Genomic DNA, 24200 nt, shown 5'->3' with positions numbered 1-24200 from the left:
CAGCCGGCCTCCCCTGCATTCTTGGGGAGCAGGGGACTTGACGGCAGAGCTGGCGCAAGCGGGGTCAAGCAGGGAGACGCGGGAAGCGGGGCTGGGGGAGGGTCCGGGGTGAGCCAGGGCACAGGGGACACCTCCCGCTGCCTCCCCCAGCCCCCTCCAAGTGTCCCCTGAATACGAGGAGCGTGGATAGGAGACGCATCATAAGGAACATACAGAAAAATAGGAAACGTCGTCTCACGCTCGCACTGAGGCGTCAGCACAGGCACCGTGACCCCAGGGGCTCGGTCTGCTCCAAGGACGGACGGGACGGCTTGCAAGGTCAAGATGGAGACGCTGGACGTTTCTGTCTGTGCCCTGCCTGACTGGCTTCGAGCGGAAGGGCCTCTGTGGGCCTCTCCAACACCTGCTTCCTGGGCTCAGGCATTTGGAAGGGACGTTCGCCAGGCATTTGGAAAGGACGTTCGGCCAGGCAGGTCGGGCACCTGTGTCACCGCCAAAGGCAGCACCGGCGGGGTGGCCGGCAGGGTGGCCAGCAGGGATGGAGGGCGGGCGGCAGGCGCTGCCCTGCTCTCATATCAGGGGCGCAGGGTCCCCCCTGGCAGGCCAGGCCGTCCAGCAGGAGAACGTCCAGGGGACACCCTGGGTCTGCAGGGGCACAGCACACACGAGGCCACTGTGCAATGGTCATGGCACCACCGGGACAGGCGCCTCCAGGAGCCCTAAACTGCAGTCCTGCCTACCCCTCCCCCAAAACTTTGCAGGGATTTTAAAGGAATGACTTCAAGTCCAAGACCCCCCCCATGAGAGGGGCGCCTCGAGCACGGCTGCATTTGGGAACTTGTGACAAGCAAGAAGGGACGGTGCTGCCTGGCGACAGTGACCAAGGACTCAGTCTCCTTCCCCAGCCTCCTCAGAGCGTGTATTCAGGGAGAAGCCACCCCCGAAAGTGTCCCAGTCGGAACAGTAAGCTCTGAAGGCATCACACGCACTCCAGACCAAAGCTGGGCACCATCTGTCCTCACCCCGGGGCCTCCGGACCGGATGGCCGCAGCCCCCACCTGCCCTGGCCCAGGCAGGCCGTCTGTCCCCGTCACCAGCTGCTGAGCGCCAGCTGCCAGGGGCTGTGGGTGCCCACGCCAGGGCCAGCAGGGCGCAGGGAGATCGGACCCCAGCATCAGAGGTCTTCAGGTGTGACCCACCACATCGGGGTCCTGGCCCCCAAGTCCACTAGCCAGGTCCCCACAGCCCGCTGAGTGTCTGTCCGGGCCCTGGCAGTGCCCTCCCAGCAGGCCTCTTGCCCTACCTCCCACGCACAGGCCTCAGCACCTCAGCCGCCCACTCCCACCCTCCCCACGGTCCTACAGGGCGAAAGTGGGGCTCCTCCTGCCGCTCCAGGGAGCCTGCCGTCCCCCAGGCCTCCCCCCGTGACCCTCTCCCTGTGCGCTGAGTGTTTAATTCCCCCCCAAGGCAGGGGACTGCGTTTGCCAGGCCCGGGACAGCATCCCGCAGGAGGCTCCGCCGAGCAGGCGCCGAGGCTCAGGGGCTGGCACCGCAGGTGGCACCCCCAGAACAGCGGGTGCCCCTGCCGTGGGGTGGAGGGGCCTGGGGAGGGCAGGGCGCTTTGATAGGAAAGGGCCGCTTGATTTCCCTGGGAATTCCTGTCCGTGCTTTGAATTCCTTAAAAAGAAAGAAAACCTCTTTTTTAAAAAAAATCTAAATAATTTTGAAAGGAAGACGAAGGCGAGCTCTGCAAGCCATTCTGGGCGAATTTGTTTCTCCAAAATAAAAGTCTCAGGCGGTTGCTTCCTTTGATTTCCGTCCTTTTCATGTTCTCCTGCGGGTCGTGTGCAAGCGCAGTTGCCGTGGCAACCACTCATTATTTCTCAGGAGTTGGCGAGACATTTTAACCAAAAAAAAGAAAATCCCCAAACCTTTCTAGCCTCCAGGTAGCGTTCACTTACAACCCACACTGGCTCCCCCTTTCTCAGCTCCTCCACTGAGCCCTTGGCTGCAGCTTCCCCCGCCCCCGCAGCCGCGCCCCGACCACCAAGCGGCTCTGGGGACAGCTCAGGCCCTCGGCGTCCCCCACGTGCTGCTCAAGGACCATTTTAAAATGTTCTGACCTTTTGGAATCTCGCTGTCTTCTGGAAGGAGGATGCACGCAGGTTTAATGGAGCCTAAAAAGTGGTGTGGGTGCAGGTGTGTGTGTGTGTGTGAGTGCAGGTGTGTGTGTGAGTGCAGGTGTGTGTGTGAGTGCAGGGGAGTGTGTGTGAGTGCAGTGGAGTGTGTGTGCGTGCAGGGGTGTGTGTGAGTGCAGGGGAGTGTGAGTGCAGGGGTGTGTGTGAGTGCAGGGGTGTGTGTGAGTGCAGGGGTGTGTGTGAGTGCAGGGGTGTGTGTGTGCAGGTGTGTGAATGTGCAGGTGTGTGTGTGAGTGCAGGGGTGTGTGTGCAGGTATGTGAGTGTGCAGGTGTGTGTGTGTGAGTGCAGGTGTGTGTGAGTGTGCGTGTATGTGAGTGCAGTTATGTGTGTGAGTGCAGATGTGCGTGTGAGTGTAGGTGTGTGTGAGTGTGCAAGTGTGTGTGTGAGTGCAGGTGTGTGTGAGTGCCAATGTGCGTGTGAGTGTAGGTGTGTGTGAGTGCAGGTGTGTGTGAATGTGAGTGTGCAGGTATGTGTGTGAGTGCAGGGGTGTGTGTGGTGCAGGTGTGTGAGTGCAGGGGTGTGTGTGAGTGCAGGTGTGTGTGAGTGTGCAGGGGTGTGTGTGAGTGCAGGGGAGTGTGTGTGAGTGCAGGGGTATGTGTGTGCATGCAGGGGTGTGTGTGCATGCAGGGGTGTGTGTGCATGCAGGGGTGTGTGTGAGTGCAGGGGTATGTGTGTGCATGCAGGGGTGTGTGTGAGTGCAGGGGTGTGTGTGAGTGCAGGGGAGTGTGTGTGAGTGCAGGGGTGTGTGTGTGAGTGCAGGGGAGTGTGTGTGAGTGCAGGTGTGTGTGTGTGAGTGCAGGGGTGTGTGTGAGTGCAGGGGTGTGTGTGCAGGTATGTGAGTGTGCAGGTGTGTGTGTGAGTGCAGGGGTGTGTGTGTGCACTTTGAAGCTGCCGAGAGTTGCAAATATGAATTGCAGAGGAAGGACCACCCCTTGGGCGCCCCATCCACGGTGGGTCAATGAATGGGTCCGTTCCCTTCACGCTGCTGGACTTTCCGAAGCACCCAGAGACGCAGACCAGGCAGCTCCGCCTCGGACACTTTCCACCTGCTCGGGGACCTGCATTCGCCGTGAGGTCGCGGCGAGGAGGTGAGGGTGCAGGCAGCGCGTGTGTCCCCGTGGAGGTCACAGGCGGTGGCTACAAGGAGGGAGAAGTGGCCACTGCTGGGGTTTTGGCGCCAACAGAGGTCTGTGTGGGGGTGACGGCCACGCACTGGGACTGGCCCCCTGGGACGGCCCCGTTCCTGTCCCTCGGGCAGGGCTCTGCTCGCCCGCTGACGCTGCTCTGGGAGGACCCGCTGGCCATCACCGCCGGCCCCGAGAGCCAGCAGGATGGGGGCCGGCAGCCGTGCAAACCACAGAGGGGGCTCGCTTTCTCTGGACTGAGGAGCCCAGTCCTGCCTGCGGCTCGTGATTCTCCTGCAGGTGCAGTGAGGCCTGGCGCGTCCTGCAAGGCCCCTCGCTCCATGCAGCCCCGGAACCCCAGGCCAGCTGTCAGTGGTGGGGGAGCCAGGCCTCGGCCAGGGCCTGCTGACCACAAAGCAAGCATGGGGGGGGGCGTGCGATTCTCCCGGAAGAGCCCCTCTCCCGGGCACCCCAAGCATCTCGCAGACTCTGGGGGGACTACCAGCCCCGCTGGCCACAGGAGCCTGCCCACCGGCCTTGCCACCGATGCCTCATCCTGTGCGGGCACAGGGGTGAGGGCGTGGGCTGTGCTCGCAAGGCCGGGAGAGGCTCTGCTCGGCAGACTCTGCCCTCTGGTGCACACGCTGCACAGCGCAGGCAGGCCCGGCTCGCTGCAGGGGCAGGGCAGGGGCAGCCCGGAGGGGCAGGCGCCGGGAGGAGGGCCAGGGCCGGGGGAGGGGCGCGGGCTGTCGGAGGCTGGCCCCGCAGCCTGGAGCCCCTGGTGTCCTGTTCTCAGGGGACAGGGATTTAGAGACCAGCTCCAGGAGCTGAAGAAAGGGGATGAAGCACGAAGCCCCACACCTCTCACCCCCTCCGCTGCTGTCAACCAGTGAGAGGCGCTGTCTGAGGCTGTCCTTGAGGTGTTCTAGAACAGTCTGTGTGGAGGCCTCAAATAAAACCAGGCACAAACAGGGGCCAGGGCCCCCGGGAGGAGACACCCCAGTGCAATCAGCTGACGCCGGGTCAGCCCCAGATACCGGCGGGAGGCGGCGGCACGAGAGCGGGCGAGTGCGGGGGGCCACGGGAGGAGTCACCGCTGGATGAGCTCCTTACACACCCCTCTGCCTCCTTACACACCCCTCTGCCTCCTTACACACCCCTTTGCTTTCCTGTTCAATTTCCATCCACCCAGGCACACATGCACACACAGGTGGACACGTATGAACACAGAGCACATGCACACACACACCTTGGTTTGAAGACCACGCTGCAGCTGAGGACAGGGATTCCGCCGCAGGCACCAGGCACATGCGTTCCAGGAGGGACATGGGTTCGTGGCGCCTGTTCACTCACCGCGACGCCTCCAGACTCAGGCTCCGGGTCCCCAACATGAGCATAACAGTCCTGCCCCGGGGCCGGCTGAGGCCAGGGTGCCTTCCTGCCATTCCGCTCTGGCCTGGGCTGCTCCTGTTGCTCTTGCCCTGCAGACTCCACCAAGCACAGCTGGGCGAGACCAGCTGAGACCAGTGAGTCGAGGACAGCGTGGCAGAGCCACAGCCTCGGGCACAGCAAGGTCTCGCCCTCCAGCGCCAGGACAGACCCGGTCAGGACCAGGCTTGGGAGGAGGCGTGACTCGGTTCGCGGAAACCCCACCTGTTTCTCTGGAATGTGGCCCACTCAGGCCCGGTAGCCTCCCACACACATGCCCGCTGCTCCCCAGCCCAGGAGGAGGGCTTGGGGCCGCAGCAGGCCGTGTCCCCAGGCTGCTGCCCTGAACCCACCTGGTTTCCTTCCACCGACTCCTGTCTCTGAGTTCTGTCTTAGGTGCCGCAAGGAGCAGACCCAGGGTCTGGAACCAAGCCCGGCGTGTCGCAGACCCGCACACGGGCCATAGCGGACCCCACACGCCCTCCAGCAGCCTCCAGGGAGTGTCAGGGCTCAGGAAACAGCCAGGAGAGTAGCTCGCGTGTCAGGGATCACCCCAGTTAGCTGGACCTCGCCCAGCTCTGTTGCAGCCCCTCAAGTTGCAATCCCACCTCTGCTCAGGAGCCGGGATCCACCACACGCCACAGGCGGGCCGTGTAGACGGCGGCTAGTCTCATTTCTCTATGAAGCTGTTTGAGGCTGTGCGCCCTTCTGAAGCCTCCGCCCCGTCGGAAAGGAAGGCCTGACGGCACTAGGAGGGATGATGCCGGCCGCCGGGCGCCCCGGTGCGACCGCCCCGCGCTCCAGTCCATCCGCCACTTTGCAGGCGGGCCCTGGGGAAGTCACTGTGCTGGAAAGGGCTTGAGCCCCACCAACGCTTTCCCAGACCCACAGTTAACCTCTCTGCAGAATGTTCCTTCCAGTAGCTTAAAATTTCTGTTAAACAGAGACCCGTTCCGGCGTAACAGGGATGTCAACGAGGACGGCTGCACGGCCTCAGCCATCGATGACGTCGCTCAGGACAAACACCTCGGAGAAGCGGATGTGGAGGTGAGGAGGGAGGTTTGGAAGGACACGCACCAGCGAGGACGCGTCCTGCAGGCAGGTCCCGGCGACGCCGGCGGCAGGAAACGGACGAGACTTCCGGGCCCGGCTGGCAAAGGAGCAGGTCTCGTGAGCTAGCGGGTGAAGCGCACCTGTCCTCCGAGGACACGCGGATTAACTCGTCTCTTTTAAAGGAGAAAAGCGTCCTGAGACCTCGATTTCCCTCCCAGTGGGTGGCAGGGCCAGGATCCGAACCCAGAGCAGGGCTGGCCGACCGCTTCCTCCGCCCCCCAGGCCCTCCGCCCGGCGGCCCCAGAGGGAGAGTCTCGGGACCAGCTGCCTCCTAAGCGGGCTCCGGGGAGTCCTTTTTGCTGCTTCACCTGAGTTCCTGCTCTCAGCTCAATCACTCTCAGAACCACCTTGCATCTGGGAACCAGAAAGTTTCGCAAGCTCCAAATAAGTGGGCCTGTTGCCAAGCTATTTTCTATTTTTTTAACCGCCTCATTAAGGAAGAATAAACGATTTGACTCATCCATCGAACGATCAAATATAGGAAGAATTACTAGATAAAGGACTAGTAGAAGAAAATAGCCAATGGTCTCTCACGGCCTCAAATTCCAAGTAAGTGTCAAAATATAAGTAACTGGCCACGTCCAAACATCATCTGAACATTTCCTGAAATCGTGTTTCTTGCTAAGGCTCCGAGTCAGGTGTTAACACTTAACAAGGCTCACAGCACAGGAAAACTCCTTTAGGCCTCGCCGCAGCGTCTCTACGGCACTTTATTGCTAATTCAGGATCTAGCGCGTGAGCGAGGATCATGTGTCTCCATGCAGGCCGCAGACGGCTCCAGGGCCCGGTTTGAGGACCTCCGAGACAGTCTCACCCAGGCCTGCGCCCCGACTCTCCGCCCAGCCCCGTGGACCAGCACAGGGTCGGCTTACACGGCAGCTCCGAGACACTCAGGGCCGGCATAGTTGTGGGGGTTCATAGTCTTTATCTAAAACGTGTGTGTGTGTGTGTGTGTGTCGTGTGCACACGCATTCCCATGCATGCCTGCACATGCATGAGAAGAACAAAAGAATCTGTCACTTGACAAACTCCAGGTGGTCACTGTCCAGGGAGCAGCTGTGAGGCGGAGATTCCGGCCTCTGGGGGCTCAAGTTAGTACATTTTCAACAATAGTCAACAGTCCCCTCCCGGGACGCAGGCGTCCTGGGGGGACCCTGCAGGAGGACGCGTCCTCCTCAGCTGGAATCCCCGCCCTCAGTGGGGCAGGCCCACACCCGTGCTGGGGTCGGGCAACGCGGGCTGGAAGGCGGCTGCTGCTGTGGGTTGTTTCCCCGGGGGGAGTGGAGACGCTCCTCCCTGGGGCGCATCTGCACGGACGTGGGCGTGGCCCGGTGCCCGGGGACAGGGGAGAGGCCCTGGCAGGTTCCCGGCCCTCACAGAGGCTGACAGTGGCGGTGGGCGGGAAAGAAAACTCGGAACTTTCCAGAAATGGGAGGGGCACAGAGTCCGGGGCTGACCGCGTGTCGCAGGATGGGGGGGCGAGACAGAGCCTGGGCTGGGCAGAGCCAAAGGGCCGAGAGCTGATGCGGGCCCGGGAGACCCAGGTGGGGGCTGCCCCTGGGTGAGGGGTGTCGGCTGGGAAAGCAAACTTGGGGCGGGGGAGTCCCTCAAAGCCCCACTCGGCCCTCTGGGGCTGGGCGAGCAGCGGGCGGGCTGCGGGCCAGGCAGACGGTGCGCCCCTCTCCTCCCCGGCCTCCCCAAACGCTGCCTTCACCGCTGCCCGTCGCGGCCTCCCCAGGCCTGCCGGGAACCGGAACCCCGAGAGGGAGGCGGCGGATGTCTGCGAAAGGACGCGTCTTAAAAATAACCTCGTTTCTTTCAAATTGGTCACAGCACGCGGTGAGGCGTCGGGGGGAGAGCATGAATAATGGAGAAATGTCAGCGTCGCGGGGCGCCCGGGGCTGCGGAGAGGCTCCTGCTGGCCCGTCCCCAGCTCTCGGCCTTTGGAGTTTATCCCTCAAGCCCCCACCCCCGAGCGGGCTGTGCGGTGACCGCCGGGAAGGAGCGTCACAGGCAGAAGGGCCACGGCAGGGGCTGGCCCGGAGCCGGCGCGCGGCTGGGACGCGGCCCCGGCCTGGCCTGACTCGGGAGCCCGGACGCCAGCAGGAGGACGAGAAATGGGCAGGCGTCTCGGTGGGGATCCCCAGAGCCTGCTGCAGTGACTGCGGGATTAGGGGGCTTTCAGGGAGGGGCCATCCAATCCAATGAGGTCCCTCCCCTAAAAATGCTTCCACAAAACAGCAGGGCCTAAACGGCCCCCCAACCTGCGAGGTCGGGGGACAGTGTGTGTCTCAGCAATAGCCAAAAACTAGGGGCCCTAGTGAGGTCTGTACAGGGTAGACCACAGCCAGGGCTGGGGACAGGCCCGGGGCCGGCGGGGCAGCGGGGGAAGGTGAGGTGCGGCCTCACAAGCGCCTCCTCACCGTGTTCTCACCTACGTCACCCGGGCTTCAGCGCCAACGACACCAAGGCTAAAATTAGGGGTGGTGCGTGACCGCGCCCGCTTCTGAGTGGAGGGCTGGGACAGGCCAGGACGAGACCCCAGCCCCGGGGCGGTGGGCAGCCTCCCCACCTCTGGCCTGAGAGGCCAGCCCCACCCCTCAGGGGCAGGGGGCGTGACGCGGAGGCCAGGAGGCCACGACGCGGCCACGACGTGGCCATGCCTGGGCCTGCCTGGACCCAGCGGGGCTCCGGCGAGTGGCCGCTTTCTCTGTCCGTGTTTTCTCATCTCCCACTACACGTGGTAGCATCAGCCGAGAAGGAGGAGCCAGGTAAGCACAGCGAGCGCCCCCCCCCCAGTCAGGTGCCCGACGGCAGAACAGGTGGCCCAAGGGGAGGGCGTCTCAGCAGGAGCAGCAGGTGGACGTGGGAGCCCGTGGCCAGGGAGAGGCCATGGGCCGCTCTGGGTGTGGGGGGCTGGGGGGCATGTCCCCTGGAGCTGGCCCTCCGCAGCCAGCAGCCCCCTGCCTGTGAGCTCCCCAGCCGCGAGCAACGCGTCCCCGATCACGGCGCCCGGGTGCCCCACTTCTCCGGCGTCCCCTCCCCCAGGCGCTCTCTCCCGGGAGAAGCCACGGAGAGCGGGAAGCAGCAGTGATGGCAGCGGCGGCGGACGGGGCCGCTGCGCTGATGACCCCGATTTAGTGACACAGCCTGACCCTTAAAGCCCAGCATAACCTCCAAGTAGTGTGAACCACCAGAACTCCGCATGCTCTGGGGAACGTCAGAGCCAGGGGCTGAATTGGTCCCCACCCCCCAAAAGCTATGCTGCTCTCGCCCCAGCAGCTCAGAGTGTGCCCTTATTTGGAAAATCAGGTCATTCAGGCGCAATGAGCAATAACACAGCCGGGCGAGCCGGACGCAGCAGCACTGGCACCCCGGCTGGAGAAGGGGAGCAGGGAGGGGCCGGGGGGTGCAGCCAGGAGCCAAGGAACCTGGGGCCACCGGAGCCGGAAGAGGCGAGGAAGGGTCCCCTGCAGGGTTCAGAGGAGCCCGGCCCTCCCCCACCGGGCCTTCCCACCTTTGGCCTCAGAACCCGGGTGACGAGCCTCCGCGCTCTAAGCCGCCCGCCCGCCGGGCCGCGGCCCCGTGCAGCAGCCCAGACACTGGTGCAGTCAGAGACCAGAGAGGGTGTCAGTGACCAGAAGAGTGTGCAGTGGCCAGGGCGCACATTCCCCACCTGCTGGAGGGCGAGACACCCTCTCTGCCTCCAAATCATGGCCCGTGCCACGGCCGACACCCCTGACGGGTCTCTGAGTCTCCGGGCACACGTCTGCCTAAGGCCCGGAGCTCCGGGGAGAGCCACTCAGAGCAGAGAAAACAGAAGGAATTCAGGGTCCCCCGATTTTCTGAGCACAAGCAGAGCTTCTAAAGGGCGACTTGGAGAGGGTCCCTGAAACCTCTACAGCACCCCCTCTGTGCCGGTGCACACCCCGACTGGTGAAGCCCCGGCTGGTGCACGCACAGCTGGTGCCGGGGGCCAGAGCACCAGGCTCTGCACAGCCGAGTCACGGGGTTTTCTACCGGCCTCACCAACAGGCCATGTCTGGAGAGACTAAGCCAGTCAAAGCTCGGCTGCCAGAGCCCTGGAGCTTCTCCAAAACGGGCACAGGGCCCTGGTCTGGCCGCTTGTGCCGAGGCTGCGCCCCGCCCCCGGGGGTTAGAGCACCTGTCCCTGGGGCGCCCTGCGTGTGCACCTGCTCTGGAGTGCGGCCTGCGGGCCCCGGGCCAGCCCTTCTCTGCGGGCGTCCTGCTGTGAGGCTCGGAGCTCTGGTGCCCTGAGCGGCCAGGCAGGGCTGTGCTGGGGACGCGGCCAGGTCTCCTGGATGGTTTCCCACGCGTGGGTTGGTGCTGGGGTGTGGCTGGGCAGCCGGGCAATGCCCGGGGCTCCCCTGGCGTCAGCTCAGCAGTTAAAGCGTCAGCTTCAGAGGATTTGGACCTAAGAGGAGGACAAAGTGGGGAGGGAGCACCGTGGACGCTGGGAGGGACTGTGGGTGCTGGTGGCGGGGGGGTGTGGGTGCACACCCCAAGGGGAGAGCCCACACCTCTACGACACGGTGATGTGAACCGATGTCACTTCACTTGAAGAGCAGGTGTAAGATCCTCAGAGAACCGGGCCAAACACCTGCCGCTGTCCGGGCAGAGCGGACGTCTCGGGAAGGCGCCGCCGCCGCTCGTGCGCTCAAACCCCGCCGGGCAGCGGCCGGCTCAGCCACTGCACCCGGCTCCGGGCCCCGGCCCGGCGGGGCTGATGTTCTCACACGGGAGACAACAATGAAAGGGACAGAAACAGAAAAGAGACAACCACGGAGGGCGGTCGACGCTGTGGGGGGAGGAGAGCCGGGGGCAGGAGGGCGAGCCCGAGTCTGAGCAGAGACTTGAGGGCATGAAGGGGTCAGACAACAGGTGCCGGGAAGGGTGTCGGGGCAGAGGGAACAGCACTGCGAAGCCCTGGGGCGGGAGCGGGGAGGCGGGTCCCGGGGGCTGCCCCAGGAGCCGGGGCTGAATGGTGTGGAAGCCCTGGTGTGGCCCAGCGTTGGGTGGTATGGGGGGGCAGGTCTGAGCCAAGACAGGGTCCCCCTGAAGAGCAGCCCCCCGTAGTGAGGCCGGAACAACAGGAATGGGCTTGAGCTGCAGCCGTGGCCGATGCGGGCAGGAGGAGCCGCCTTGGGGCTGGCGGGAGAACTCCGGCGTCTGGGGGCCGAGGCAGGTTCTCGGGTAACTGTGAGCAGCGTGGGAGAGGCCGGGCCAGCAGGGTCCCCTCTGCTTCAGGGGTGCCACAGCCAACCGGGGAGCAGGAACCCCCAGGTGTGGGAACGCGAGGTGTGGGGGGGAGGGAGGCCAGGCCTGGGCGGCTCACGGGGCAGGTGCGGGAGCATCGGGGTTCCGGAGGCGGCTCTCCTCCGCCTGGAAGCAGGGTCCTTGCTGGTGATCTGCTCCCCTGGGCTCCAGGCCACATCTGGGAGACCCCACCAGGGAACCCCCCGCCAGTGGGCCGCCCACCAGGCAACTCTCTGCCAGGGAGCCCCCACCAGGGCGCATTCAGCGAGGCCAGCGCCCCACAAGGAGCCTCCAGGGCTCAGCACAGGTCGCCCCGGCCCCGCCTTCCATGCCCTGCGCTGCCCCTTCCGCAGATCGCCCTCGGGTAGGGGCTGGTCCTGCTCCGGGGCAGCTAGAGCCCTGGGAAGGAGGGGCTGCCCCGGCCCCTCGGCGTGCAGGACGAGGTGCTGTGGTCACCGCGGGCCAGACAGCGAGGAAGATGGGGTGCAGACGCCAGACCCTTCCCACGCGCCAGGCGGGGCCCCTGCCGCGCCCGCAGGTCGGCGGGCCCCGAGGCCACGCAAGGGCAGGAACACGGCCCTCTTGCGGGACACATGCCCGGGGCCTGCAGAGCCTCCCGGGACTCCTCAAGGCCAAAGCCGCGTGTCTCCGGCCCTGGCAGCAGCCTGAAGGGCTGGCACTGGCTCTGCCACGCGGTGCAGCCCCCGCCCCGCCAGCACCACCCCAGGAGCCAGGCCTCGCCCCAGGAAGCCCCTCCCTTCTCGCCCTTCCTCATCACCCAGCAGTCACGGTCCCCAAAAGAAGGAGGCGATGGAGCCTCACCCCCTGGGGAGCTTGTGCCCCGGACTCCGCCGCCCAGGCAGGAGGAGCCGGGGCGCAGGGAGGAGGGTGGGGCGCGCCCAAGGTGGGGGCAGGCCGAGCCTCGAAACTGGGCAGCAGCGGGTCCCGGAGCACCCGACCCACACCCCGCACGGTCGCCGGCTGGGCTGGGCTGGGGCCCTCAGCGCCCTCCCCGCTGCGCCGCCGGGCCTGCCCCTGGCTCGTCCAGCAGCCGCGAAGGGGCCTTCCTGGGCACAAGGACACTGGGCAGCCTGCAGCGGTTCTGGGGGCTTCCGCCCGCCGCAGCCCCAAGTGGGCGCCTCACACATTCACGGGACAGAGTGGACACCCACAGAGCCAGGCCCGCGCCCCCCAGAGTCCTCCTGGGGCGGCCCTCACGGCTGCCGAGGCCCGGCCTGAAAATACGGCGCCAGCCTGCTGTCCTGCCGGTCCCGCCGCCGGCCGCCCGCCGCGTCTCCTCCGCGCCCGGCCCCGGGCCCCTGGTGTCGGCAGCTGTGCCCGGGCCCTGCCGCTGGCCTCCCGGGTGCCAGGAAGAGGGGCGAGGGCCGTGCCGGGGCCGTCTGGGAATCAGGGCTCACCTCCGCGCCTGCTGCTCACGCCTGACGGGGAGATGTGCTCCTGGGAATAATGGGGGGGTGTGGGGGATCCCCAAGTGCACGGCAGAGCCGCAGGCCACCCCGTCGCCCGGCCCGAGGCCTGGAGCCGCACAGGCGTCCCGAGAAGATCCACGCGTGGGCGCGGAGACCCGGCCCTGGAGGCGGGGGCAGCTCGAGGCGGGAGGGCAGGCGGCCTGTGCCCCCTCCACGGGCTGAGCGGCCAGGAAAAGGGCGACAGGGCGGGGTGCCCGCGGCCCCTGAACCCCCCCCCCCGGTTACCAACGCCTGTAGCGCTGACCGTTCTCCAGGGGGGAGAGAAGACGCCGCTCTCAAGACTTTCTCGGGGTCCTCGTTTTTCCTGGACTGAGATCGCTGGGCGGGACTTCGCAGAGGGCACAGCGAGGGGCGGGCCGTGCTTGAGAGACTCGGCAGCCTGAGCCCGGCGCCCGCCTGCGCCCTCCTCTCACCGCCCGGCCCCCCACCTCTCCCTGGGGCGCCTTCTCTCCTCGGTGCTCCCTGTCCCACCCCCGAGGCCCTCTGGCCGGCGCCCCTTAAAACACAGCCCGTGGACCCCACGACGGACGTGCGCCGCGCACAGAAGGGACCCGCCCCACAGCCGGAGCCGGAGCGCAGACAGGCACCGCCGGCCCAGGATGCCATCTCGCACCGGCTCCCCGGCCCACCCCCGGAGGTGCTGAAAGAACGTGTGCGTCTCCTCAACTCCCCCACCCCGGGGCGCGGGACCGCACCCCAGTCCACCTTTTTAAAGCACAGGCACAAGTGAACGCAGACCCAGAGCTCCCCCAGCGGAAAAGCCGGCCCCCAAGGACACGCGGACGCTGCAGAGCCTGAAGATGCTCCTGGCGCTCACGCTGATGAGCTGCACCGTCCCCGAGTTGCTTTTGAAGGAAAAGAAAGCAATTGTGTGCACACGTGTGCGTGTGTGTGTAATGTGTGGTGTGTGACGTGTGTGCACGTGGGTGCCCACTGCACATACGGCCAGGACGGCTCCCTGCGGTGTAAATGCCTCAGCTGCCGCCTGCGCTCGCAGGGAGGAGAACATACGTTTCCTTTTTCCTACAGGTAGAGATTGTTCCGGGGCCCGAGGCTCACTCTCTAGCTAGGAGCCCCCCCTCCCTGCTTCCCTCCAGCTCCAGCTGCCGCCTCACGCTCACCCTGACCTCCTCCCCCAAGCCGTGCGCCGTCCCTGAGCAGGCCCCACTCTGGACGGGGTCTTCGCCCCCAGAATGCCACCCCCCCGGCCTCGCCTGTCTTGCTGGCGCCGGTGTCCTGTCCAGTTACCTACACATTCCCCAGTCGCGGGGCAACCCTGAACAGTGTGCTTCGGAAGGATCTGGAAGCTGCTAGAAAACACAAAGACTATAACGGAGGAAAAAAAGTAAAACTGGGGAAACCAAGTCAGACGTTGTCACGGCAACGTCTTCTGCTGCGAGAACCCGGCGCGCCGTTCAGAACCAGAACGACGCCGGCGCTGAGACGCGGTGATGTTCGTTTGTTTGAAGCTCGGGGATACAGTGAAGTTCATTCCTGCGCTGCATGACCGCCCCGCAGCGCGGAGCCGCGGACTCGGGGCGCGAGGAGGCGATTCTCTGAGATCAGAGACGCGAGCGACTCGCCTGGCGTTGCCCACACAGTCACCGCGGTCTTCGCACTTGTAAAATTAGATGTGATCAATTTTTAAAATGTTCTATTTCAGATAATTTTACAATGCTAGATCATTCTAAGGCTGAATGCTCCAAAAGCCGTGAACCAGAAAGGCTACGTTTTTTTCCAGATGCCCATAAAATCAAGCCGACGTGTGTGAAGTGGAATCCCCTCCCAGCAGGCCCGGGGCTGCTCCGGGCCCTTAGCACTAAATTTATTAGGCAGAATTTAATTTTAAAAGGATGACTGTACATATTATTTTATAGGCAATGACGATGAAAGGAATCGATACCACGTATTGCCGAGCAGCCTCCGCGCGCCTTGATAAATGCGCCGTTATCATCGGAGTAATTAACAGGAACAGGGTCACCCACAATCAGCGTGTACATCTTACTCAGCAACTCCTGCCAGTTGCTTGCAAAAATTAAACTCATGAATCATTCTGACTCTGAAGGAGAAAAAGCTTCGGGTAAGAAATAAGAAAGCACTCTTTTAGGAAGAAAAATGTCCGAAGCCAACATCTCAAGAAACGCCTGTCCTCGCCTTCGAGTGATTCCAGAATATTAATCTCAGGTGGGGAAATGAGTTGATTCCACGGCCAAATACATGAGTTCATATCATGTTCTGCTAACGCTTCAGACATCCTCCAACCCACAGGTAGCACACGCCAGTGTATTGTTTCAAGGTGAGCTCTGACGGCGATTAAAAAAAAAAGGCACGTCTCGGGAAGGGCTTCCACGCCCCCCTCCAAGTGTCTGACGCTGCACAGCACCGAGGCCCGCTGGGAAAGTGTCATGTTCATTTTTCACTAGCAAATGTGGCTTTAAGCAAACACATATTTTGTTGGCTGACTCCAGAGAGCAAAGGCTTGTTAACACATTGAAATTTGTTTGCTATGATTCACAGTAGACAATCGACTCATCCAAATGAAAAGAAATTAAGCTGATCCTTAATAATTTTTCAAGCCAACAGATTAGCTCTGCGATGGCTTTTCTCCCCAGCCGCGTGAGGCCGAGGGTGAGGGCAGGCGCGGGCAGCAGCGCCCTGACCCCTGGGGGGTCCAGGCAGGAGCGAGGTCACTGGCTCGCCCCTCACATCACGGCTTTTACGTCCTTGTACCAATTTCCTAACCCTGACGACATTCTCTACACCGAGGCGGCGAGCAGTTTTGTAGCATTTTTGTTCAGCAAACTCTTTATAGACATAAAATTGTATTTAAAAAAGTTAAATGCTTATTCACTTTACCGAAACATTCACAGAGGCGGTTTGAGGTAGAGTTGAAAACACGTTCTGACGCGCAGAAACCCGACTTCGGACGAGGACAGCATTGCACCCGCCAGGTGCGCGGATGTTGAGTCACAGGACAGGACACGGCAGGGCGCCCGTCGCTGACCTGGTGAAACACCCACTGTTCTGAGCAAGAAACCAAGATGAGGCGAGAACGCAACCGTCCGTGCCCACGCGTGGGGCGCCGTGCCAGGAGGTGGACGGATGGAAACGCCAGGACCGGGCTGAGAGTCAGCTGGACACGCAGCCGTAGAGAGAGAGGAAATGACAGAGCCGTGGACAGAATCCGTGTGGCCATCTCACCCGACGCGGCCTGGCGTCCAGCTGCCTGGCAGAGGGGACGCAACCTGGAGATCAAGATGGCGACCCATGGGGCCTCCAGTTCCACGACCGTGTGCGCTGGGAAAGCAGGCTGTCGTCGGGGGAGCTGCTCGGCGCTGCACACCGAAGCAGTACAGCTGCTTTAACTATCATCTGCTTCAGCTCCCCTCATCTTAATTCTAATTTACCTAATTGATCTTAGAGAGGAAGCATGAAAGGGGCTGAGTGAGACGTGGGGACCGCAGTCCGGGAGTGGGGGCCTCCCCTCCAGCAAGGGGAGGAAGAGAAAGTGATCGATTCCCTCTCTTTGAGTTCAGAAGCGCTCAGAGGCCAGGCTGAGAGGGAGCAAGAGGGAGGGGCGAAGGGGAGGGCGGGAGGGAACATGAGTTAATAGAGCAACGTGAAAGTCGTGGGGTGACAGAGTCTGAAGTGCAGGTGGTCGTCATCAAAAGCAAAAGCTGTAACAATAAAGACCGAGGAGGAGCCGGACAGGCCACGCGTGGCGCTCGGAGGACAGCGATGGCCTCTGCGGGCAGTTTCTGTAGTGAGGACAATAAGCATGTAAGTCGGGGGCAGCTAGACCAGGAAAGGGGATTGTCGACGACAAGCAGAATCAGTTGTAGACGCCTCGCTTGAGACGTGCAGAGAGACGGGGGGAAGGACAGGACAGCAGCCAGAGCTGGCGGTCAGGGCCAGTGAGGACATCTTTGCTCCCGTGCAACAGCACGCAGAGAAGAGAGAGCCGGGGGACAGAGGGGGATCAAGGGCAGCAGTACAGCAATGACCATGACATGCCGTCACTGCCGCCTCTCGACGCCCGGCACAGAACAGCCCCTCCTCTGCCACTCCTGGCCCTTGTCATGATCCACTGCCTTCCTGGGGACACTCCCAACAGCCCTGGGGGCTCCCACAGCTGTGTAGGCGAGTTACATGAAGCACTGACGAGTTCATCATGAGAATGAAGGGATCAAGTAGATTCTTGGAAATTTTAGTCTCCCTCGCATATATTAGGAAAATAAGGTAAAATTAAAAATGTAAAAAGGACATTGACAGTTGGAGACGAGGTTGATAGAGTATGAAATCATATTTGTGGAGTTGAGCTACTTAAAAATGAAAGTCGATAAATCCCAAGGACAAATGAATGCAATGGTAACATCAAACCAGTGAAAAATCAAAGTGCAGGGCTGGGCTGGCTGCTGAGACATGGGGTGATGGAACTGACCCCACAGACTGATTGGCCACAAGAACAATGATGCGCTATTCAATCCCTGTTATGGCTAATTTGCTGTTTTAAAATCCTGTTGACATTGCATTTGTATTGTTAGGAAATCATGTGTCACCAGAAATCAAGAAAACAGGAACATGCTGATGTGACTGTGACAAGACAGTGTCCAAGGCCTCCAGAGGCCTTCGGAGTCAAAAAGAAAAGGCCAAGTTCAGGTTGATAAAGTTCAGAACTTTAACATCGGCCACGGTTGAGTCCTGTTGGACGTTACTAAATCCCGTTAAAAGTCATTTCCAGCAATTTTTCCTTTAACAGTCAAATTATTTTTAAACTTACAAAATGATTTTTAAAACAAAATAGCTACTAATTCCTCAGAGGGGCGACCAAGTCACTGACGTCATCTTTAAACAAATCTAAGATGGACGAGGAGACTCTGCCAGGAGAGGCGTTCGGGCCCCATTTCTCTTCCAGGATTAAACTTCACATCTTAGAAGGGGCCCGCCCCAAACTGGCTTTTCTGTGGTGCTCAAGGGCCGGGGTGAGGTGAGGTGAGGGGGTCCTCTGTTACAGGCATGGTTTGTGCAGGTGGGCGATGACACACAGAGGTTAGTTACCCACCGTGCAAACTCAGTGCTTGAGTTTTCTGTGCTAGTCCTGTGAGCACCTTGATATTTATTTTACAGGAATTAGCTATTCCCAGTCACATCCACACACACACACGTGTGTGTGTGTGTGTGCACTATATATATAGCTATTATATGCACACACAAAAAGGTCAAAGACTATATTTTATTCACTTAATTTTCCCTTTCTAGACATAAAGGCAAGAGGGAAAAACCTGTTGGTTTTAAAGATATGCCACTTGCCCTCATTTCAGTCATTTTGGTGCCAGTGTGGGAAGGTTATTTGTCTACTATGGAACAGTTTTCCCTGACTGAAAAGCCACAGAAGAGCGATAAAGCCACCAGCCTTAGGGGTGGGACTGCCAGACAAAAGGATGGCGGTTTCCTGTGTATTGATGCAGAGGCCGCTTCAGCACCTCGGACAGCCCCCACGCGCACTTCAGAACCTCGGACAGCGCCCACACACGCGCTTCAGCACCTCGGACAGCGCCCCACACACACCTCGGACAGCGCCCCACCACGCCCCGCCCCCGCAGAGGCGCGGGAGGCCCTTTGACAAGACAGTCCAGGTTTTGCCCAGTTTTCCAACTATCTCGAGATACACGGAATTACGTTCCGTGTGTTCCTGATTAGCTGCGTGTCTTCAGGTAGCAGAGAGATTACTCAAGATTCTCTAATCTCGACCAGGGCTGGTATCAGAAAAGCAGTTTTATTCTCTATCTTCCTTGAACTGGTCCCTTTTATCTTAAGCAAACTGCAGTCTGGGCTCCCACTTTTTAGACATGACTTTTCCAATTATTAATGACTATTCTGAGAAAAAGCACATAAAATTTTGCCCAGAAATGGATGCTATACTTGGCTCTGTGTCATTGATTTCACCAAACATGTCAACACACGCGTCCTTCCTAAGGATACGATGTACACGTATGCTATTTGTGCGCCTGCATGCCACTCCCCCCACGCACTTCTGTATTTTCCAGGGGAAATGCTGATATCAGAGCTAATGAATCTAAGTTAGACAAGCGATTCAGCGCCATTTCCGCAGAAGTCAGTGGCAAATTCTAAATCCCTGATTTTTCCCTCCAGTGAGTCCTTTTGCTGACCGGAGGAACAGTTCCAGTCGTGTGCCAGACAAAAAGAAGGGGATGTGCGCCACGCTGGGTGGGGTGATGGGTGGAGACCGAGTCCCTGAACCAGACTCGGAGCCCTGCCTTTGCCTTTGCTTTCTCCCAGCGCCACCTAGAGCCTGCCCAGGGGAAGCCGCGCGGCGCGCCAAGCACAACAAAATTCGCAGCTTCAAGTCAGATTTCAGGCAAAAAGGTGCATCATTCCTGTCTGCATTGCAGCTTGATTGTCTTCCTGAAGAGTCTCAGCAGTCTAAGCCCCCAGATATTCCATGGGCCCAAGGAAGCCCCTTCCAAAGGCTTCTGGCTCCTGGAGCCAGATGACTGAAGGATTCACGCGTCTCCCTCGGGCGCTGGCCCACTGAACGGAAGGACAGCCCGAGCATCCCACCCTCTCACCAGGGAGTCTGGAAAGGAGCCAAAAGAAAATAAGAAAGTCTCATGCAAGACGGGGTACGGGGGCGTGGGTGTGCACGCGTGTGCGCCAGCACACACAGACACGCAAGCCACACCACAACCCCCTGCCCTTCTCTAGCATACTTTCCACACATTTCATTCATGAAACAAAATAAAAACTAGCAGGAGCAACAATAAAATCTCAGCGGCTTTTCAGAGCTGTCCTGGGAAGGCCCCGGACCCCCGTCCACCTCCATCCTGCAAAGGACATGCCCGCACGGGGCAGCCTGAGCCCAGCAGGCCGTCTCTGTGGCTGGGCCTTGGCACGGTGCCGTGCAGGGCCGCCCTGCGAGGTGCGGGCGGGTTACCTGGAGGGCTCGAGGGGGGACCTATGTGCAGGTGCCCCCAGGTGGGAAACTCCCCAAAGGCACACACTCTGGGTCCCAGAGACCTACACGAGTGGCACCCCAGGGCAGCGCCAGTCCCCCCAGCCTGCTGCCCGCCCGGGTGCTCTTTTCCCTGGGAGGAGAAGGCCTCAGGGAGGAGCACCAAGCTCTGCTCCCCCAGGCCCTCCCTGGCCCCCAGGAGCTGGCCGGGCTGACAGAGGTGGCTGAGCTCATCCCTCCCGGCAGCCCTGAGGTCCTCGGCCCGAGTCATTTGTTACTAAGGTGATATGCAAATCCAGCCTTTGCAGCCGCCGCCGGGAGAGCAGGTCGGGCTCGGCCCAGAGAAGTTTGCGACTCGCAGCTGCAGGAGGGGCCGAGACCGGGGCAGGCGCTGCAGGCGCGTCGCGGGGCGCAGGAGCTCTGAGGTCCTTCTGTTTGTTTATTTCCCAGGAAAGAAAACAGCGCGGCCGCGGCCACCGAGGGGGAAAGTGTCTTGGAGAAGTTGGGGGGGGGTGGGCAGGGAAGGGGGGAGCTCCAGGGCAGGTTCCAGTGACAGGTGGGAGGGGAAGGAGCGGCCGGACTTCGTGCCCAGAGTCCAGAGCAGGAAGAAAGAAGCAGCGAACTCGCGCGCCCCGAGGGGTCATCTCTGGGGACCCACAGCACGAGGGGCGAACAGCGACCCCCACCATCCAGGGACCCCCCCCCCAGCCGATCCACATCCCGGCGGCGCGCCACGACCTGCTCCCCCTGCAGCCGCGGGCTCGGGAGCCGGACCCGCCAGGGCTGGGCGGGGGGGGGGGGGGGGGGGAGGGGAGGGGAGGGCGGGGGCCCCGGACCCGCCGCGCCCCGCGCCGCCGCGCCCCGCGCCGCCGCCCGCACCCCAAGGTGCTCTTACGTCCTCGTCGTCACAGTCGCTCCGCGCCTGGTACTGGAACCGGGGCCGGCCGCCCGCGCCCCCGCCGCGCTCCCGGGGCGCCGCCGCCGGGGCCGCGGGGGGCTGGGGCCGCGCGCCGTCCTCCTCGGGCCCCGGGCCGCCCAGGAGGCGACTGGCCTCCGGGGGCGCCGGGAAGGAGCGCGAGGTGTTGATCTTGCCCGAGAAGCGCTGGTACAGCGAGGCCATCGGTGCGCGCGGGCGCCTGTGCCGGCTGCCGCCTCGCGGGCCGCGCTCCGGGGAGGCGGGGCGGGAGGCTCCGGGGCCGCTCCCCGCTCCGCGCTCGCCCGTCGCCGCGCGCCGCGGGGCGCAGCCTCCGCCCCCCGCCCGCGGCGCCCGGCTGGGGGTGCTCGGCGCGCGCTCGCGGCCCCGCGCGGCCTAACCCGGCACCGCGGCGGCGACAGCCGGGCCCGGGAGGGAGGCAGCGCCGGGCCGGGATCTGGCACCACCTAGAGACGCGAGCGGAGCCGCGCGAACCTCCCCGCGCCCCCCCGGCCCCGCGCGCGGCTCCGCCCCCGGCCCTCCACGCGCAGGGGTGACGGCGCCGCGGCGGCGGGCGCGGGGGGCGCGGGGCGGGGGGCACCCGGGGCGCGGGGGCCGGCGGGGGGCGCGCGGGGATGGGGCGCGCGGTGGCCCCGCGGAGGTCGGGGCGCAGCCTGGGGCGCGCCGGGAGAGCGGCCGGGAGAGCGCGAGAGGGGGGGGGCCCGCAGGGCCCGGGCAGACCCCAAGAGGCGCCCCTTCAGGCGGGGGCTGAGCGCGGCGGCCGCCCGGGCACCCCCGCCCCGAGCGGGAGCCCCCGGCGCGCGCCTCCGCCCAGCTCCTCGGCCTCAACTTGAAAGAACCGGGGAGACCCCGGCCCGGGGTGCGGGGCAGGGGCAGCGCTGGGCGGGAGGGCGCGGGGGCCGGGGCGGCCCCTCCTCCGGGCCGAGCTCCCGGGGCAGCGCCTCCTTCCCGGCCCGGGCGAGGAGGGGCGAGGAGGGCGGCGCGGCGCGGCCTGGGGGGCCTGGGGGGCCTCCCCGCTGCGGGGACTCGCGCGACCCCGGCAGACGCCTCCGCGACGTGTGCAGCCTCTCCACACCTCGCCACGCCCCCCTCGAGCCCCCCGGGAGGAAGAGGCAGCGAGAAGGGACCCCTAAGGGGCGCCCCGCTCCGCTCCCGCCGCAGCAGGACGTGCTCCAGCGCCCCCGCGTGGAAGGACGCGCGCGGGGCCGGCGCCCCCCAACCCCCCGCCCCCCCCCCCGTCAGCCCCCCCCTCCCCGCCCGCCCCTGCCCGGCCCTGAGCCGCCCCCCCCTCTGTCCCCCCGCCGGGCCCTCCTGGACGTGCCCCGCTTCCCGACCTGGGCTTGGCCGGCGCCCCTTCCCCTGGGGGGCCTTCCCCGCAGTCGGGGCCCTGCAGCGGGGCTGAGCTCCCCATCCCAGCTCCCCGCCGCTCCGCAGGGAGGCACAGGTGAGGAGCCGCACAGGTGAGGAGCCGCACAGGTGAGGAGCGCCGGGCTACTCTTTGCACAGGGGCGCACGCCCCCACCTGCCTGTGCTCAGCTTCCAGCGCGCAGCGGGCTCCCTGCCGCCCGGGTGGCCCACCCGTGCCCGCCCAGGCTTTCAGGAAAACAGGAGAGGCCTGGACTGCCCCAGGCTCGCCTGGTCAGGGTCTGAGTTAAGTCCATGTTGGGGCATCACCCTCCTGAGGTCCAAAATCCCAGCGAGACCCCGCCTGGCCAGAAATGGCCCCTTCGGGCTGTCCCCTTCGCTCGGCCAGCAAAACTGGCCGCCCAGGAATAAGTCCCCCAGGAGAGGCGGCTCCCAAGGGCGCCCCCGCTTGCCCCCCAGCAGCCTCTGCTTAACCCTGCGCGCGAGGAAAAGAACAACCATCAGAGTCCTGTAAGAACACGGTCCTTTTGCAGCAACTTAAAAACAAATAGACGCAGCATCTGGGGCTCTAAGAAGCTCCCGCAGCTGCGGAAGCCCCAGGCCTGGGCAGATGGCGCCCCGGGGCCCGGGGGCAGCGCCTCACCGCCCCCTCCGTGCCGAGGACAGAGGCAACAATTACCAGTCATCACACTGAGTGCTGAGCGTCATCCTGGCTGGATGAACAGCGAGCCTCGCTCTCCCCCCACGCGGCCCCAGCTGTGCTTTCGATGGCGGGAGCTGCCTTTGCAGAGGGGACATGAAAGGAAGGTTCTGGCTGGTCCCCAGCACCCGGCCTCGCCTCTCCCCGGAGGTGGCCGCTGGCAGGCCCCGTCCTGCCCGGGCGCGTGAGCGTGAGCCGTGTGCGTGGCTCCGCGGGGCGGCCCTCGAGGGGAAGGCGCGTGTGTGTTGCTCGCAGGCCCCACGCTGGCGGCGCGGAGCTCAGAGCGGGTTCCGTCCTGCTGCGCTGACCGGCGCCCGCGCTGACAGACGTCAGTGCAGCACGAGCCGGAGAGGCGGCGCGGCCCTCCCGTCTTCAAAACAGTATTCTCCAGGGGGCGTCTAGGGACCCAAGCACAATTAGGTCAAAGGTGCAAATTCTAATTAAATTATTCAAACAATACACGCACTTTCTGTTTAAAGTTGTTTAGAATACGAGAAACTGTGGGGGCCGGCCGTGGGGAGGAGGAGCTGGGCTGAGCCTGTGTCGGGAGCAGCAGGTCTGAACCCCGGCAGACACGGGAGGGCGGGAGGCGGGGAGGGGGCCCTCAGACCCAGGGTGCGGGGACCAGCTTCTGGGGCGGCCCAGGAGGCTCCGGGGAGGGAGGCTTCTCGGAGCCATCGGGATAGATGAGGTGCGCGCTTCGCCCCGGTCACTGAGCTCAGCTCATCTTACAGGCGCCGCTGGAAACGGTAAACAGAGAAGGGGCGCAGGACTTGGCACGAGCGGGAGCGGTGCATGCCGCGGGCGTGTGGCCCTCACAGCCAGGTCTGCGGAAACATCAAAGCACAGCGTGCAGGGGCCTCCCTGGGGGCCTAGGGGTGAGTCTCAGCTGTCACCGCTGCAGCCTGAGTTCCATCCCCAGCCAGGGAGTGACCCGCAGGGCGCAGCAGACCTCTCCTGTCTCCCCGCTGCTCCCCTCAGCAGTGGACTTCAGTGGATCCGCCTGCTCTGCTCCCCACTCTGTCTCTGGTGAATCCTCTCACCCCCGCACCTCTGGTCTGCACCCCAGCTCTTTATGCATAAATAAATAATCTTAAAATAAAAGCACAAAGTGCAGAATACCTCTAGACACACTGCCAGAACCCTGGAGCCCGAGATGCAGAGTCAACAGGGTGATGTTTCGGGATGAGAGGGCCACGCGGCCCGGGGCTTGTAGCGTTTATGGCCCACACCCGACCTTCAGACCCTTCCAGCACCCCGGCCCCCACAGGAGGGCGAGGCTGTCCTGAGAGGCAGGACAGCTTCCCAGTGGGCACGGGGACCTGCACCAGGGGTCACGGGCCTCTCGAGCGCCTACCCCAAGGGCCCTGCACCCTCCTACTGCGGAAAACATTTGCCAATCCCCTGCGGGCGGCCCGTAGCAAGAGTTTTCTTCCTCAACCTGGCTTAAAATCATGCCCACGGCCCCTTTTTCTGATGATCCCCCTGCTTATTGAGCAAAGGTGTGATTGTGTGTTTACTTTTCCGGGAACCAATTTACAAAACCAATACGTCCCCTCAGGCAGATGCTGCAAAACGCGGGGCTGATCATTTTCAA

The 24200-nt window shown here is 63.2% G+C and overlaps 1 protein-coding gene across 2 annotated transcripts in view; it reads right to left on the bottom strand.

Annotated features, from left to right (window-relative positions):
• The window catches only part of DPP6 (dipeptidyl peptidase like 6), a 400214-nt gene that overhangs the window by 255317 nt on the left and 120697 nt on the right, over positions 1-24200 (bottom strand). Inside the window, exon 1 of one of the 2 annotated variants that reach the window (XM_037516312.2) lies at positions 20500-20724. The exons of the other annotated variant lie outside the window; for it this stretch is intronic. Within the exon in view, the coding sequence (XP_037372209.1) occupies positions 20500-20724 (225 nt within the window). Of the gene's footprint in view, positions 1-20499; positions 20725-24200 lie in introns of those variants that run through there. 2 annotated transcript variants of the gene reach the window in all.

The sequence above is a fragment of the Talpa occidentalis genome, unplaced genomic scaffold, assembly GCF_014898055.3.
Source record: "Talpa occidentalis isolate TD23 unplaced genomic scaffold, MPIMG_talOcc4v2.1, whole genome shotgun sequence".
NCBI classification, from domain to species: domain Eukaryota; kingdom Metazoa; phylum Chordata; class Mammalia; order Eulipotyphla; family Talpidae; genus Talpa; species Talpa occidentalis.
The sequence above is the reverse complement of the archived record's forward strand: the minus strand, read 5'-3'. Positions and strand labels throughout refer to the sequence as shown.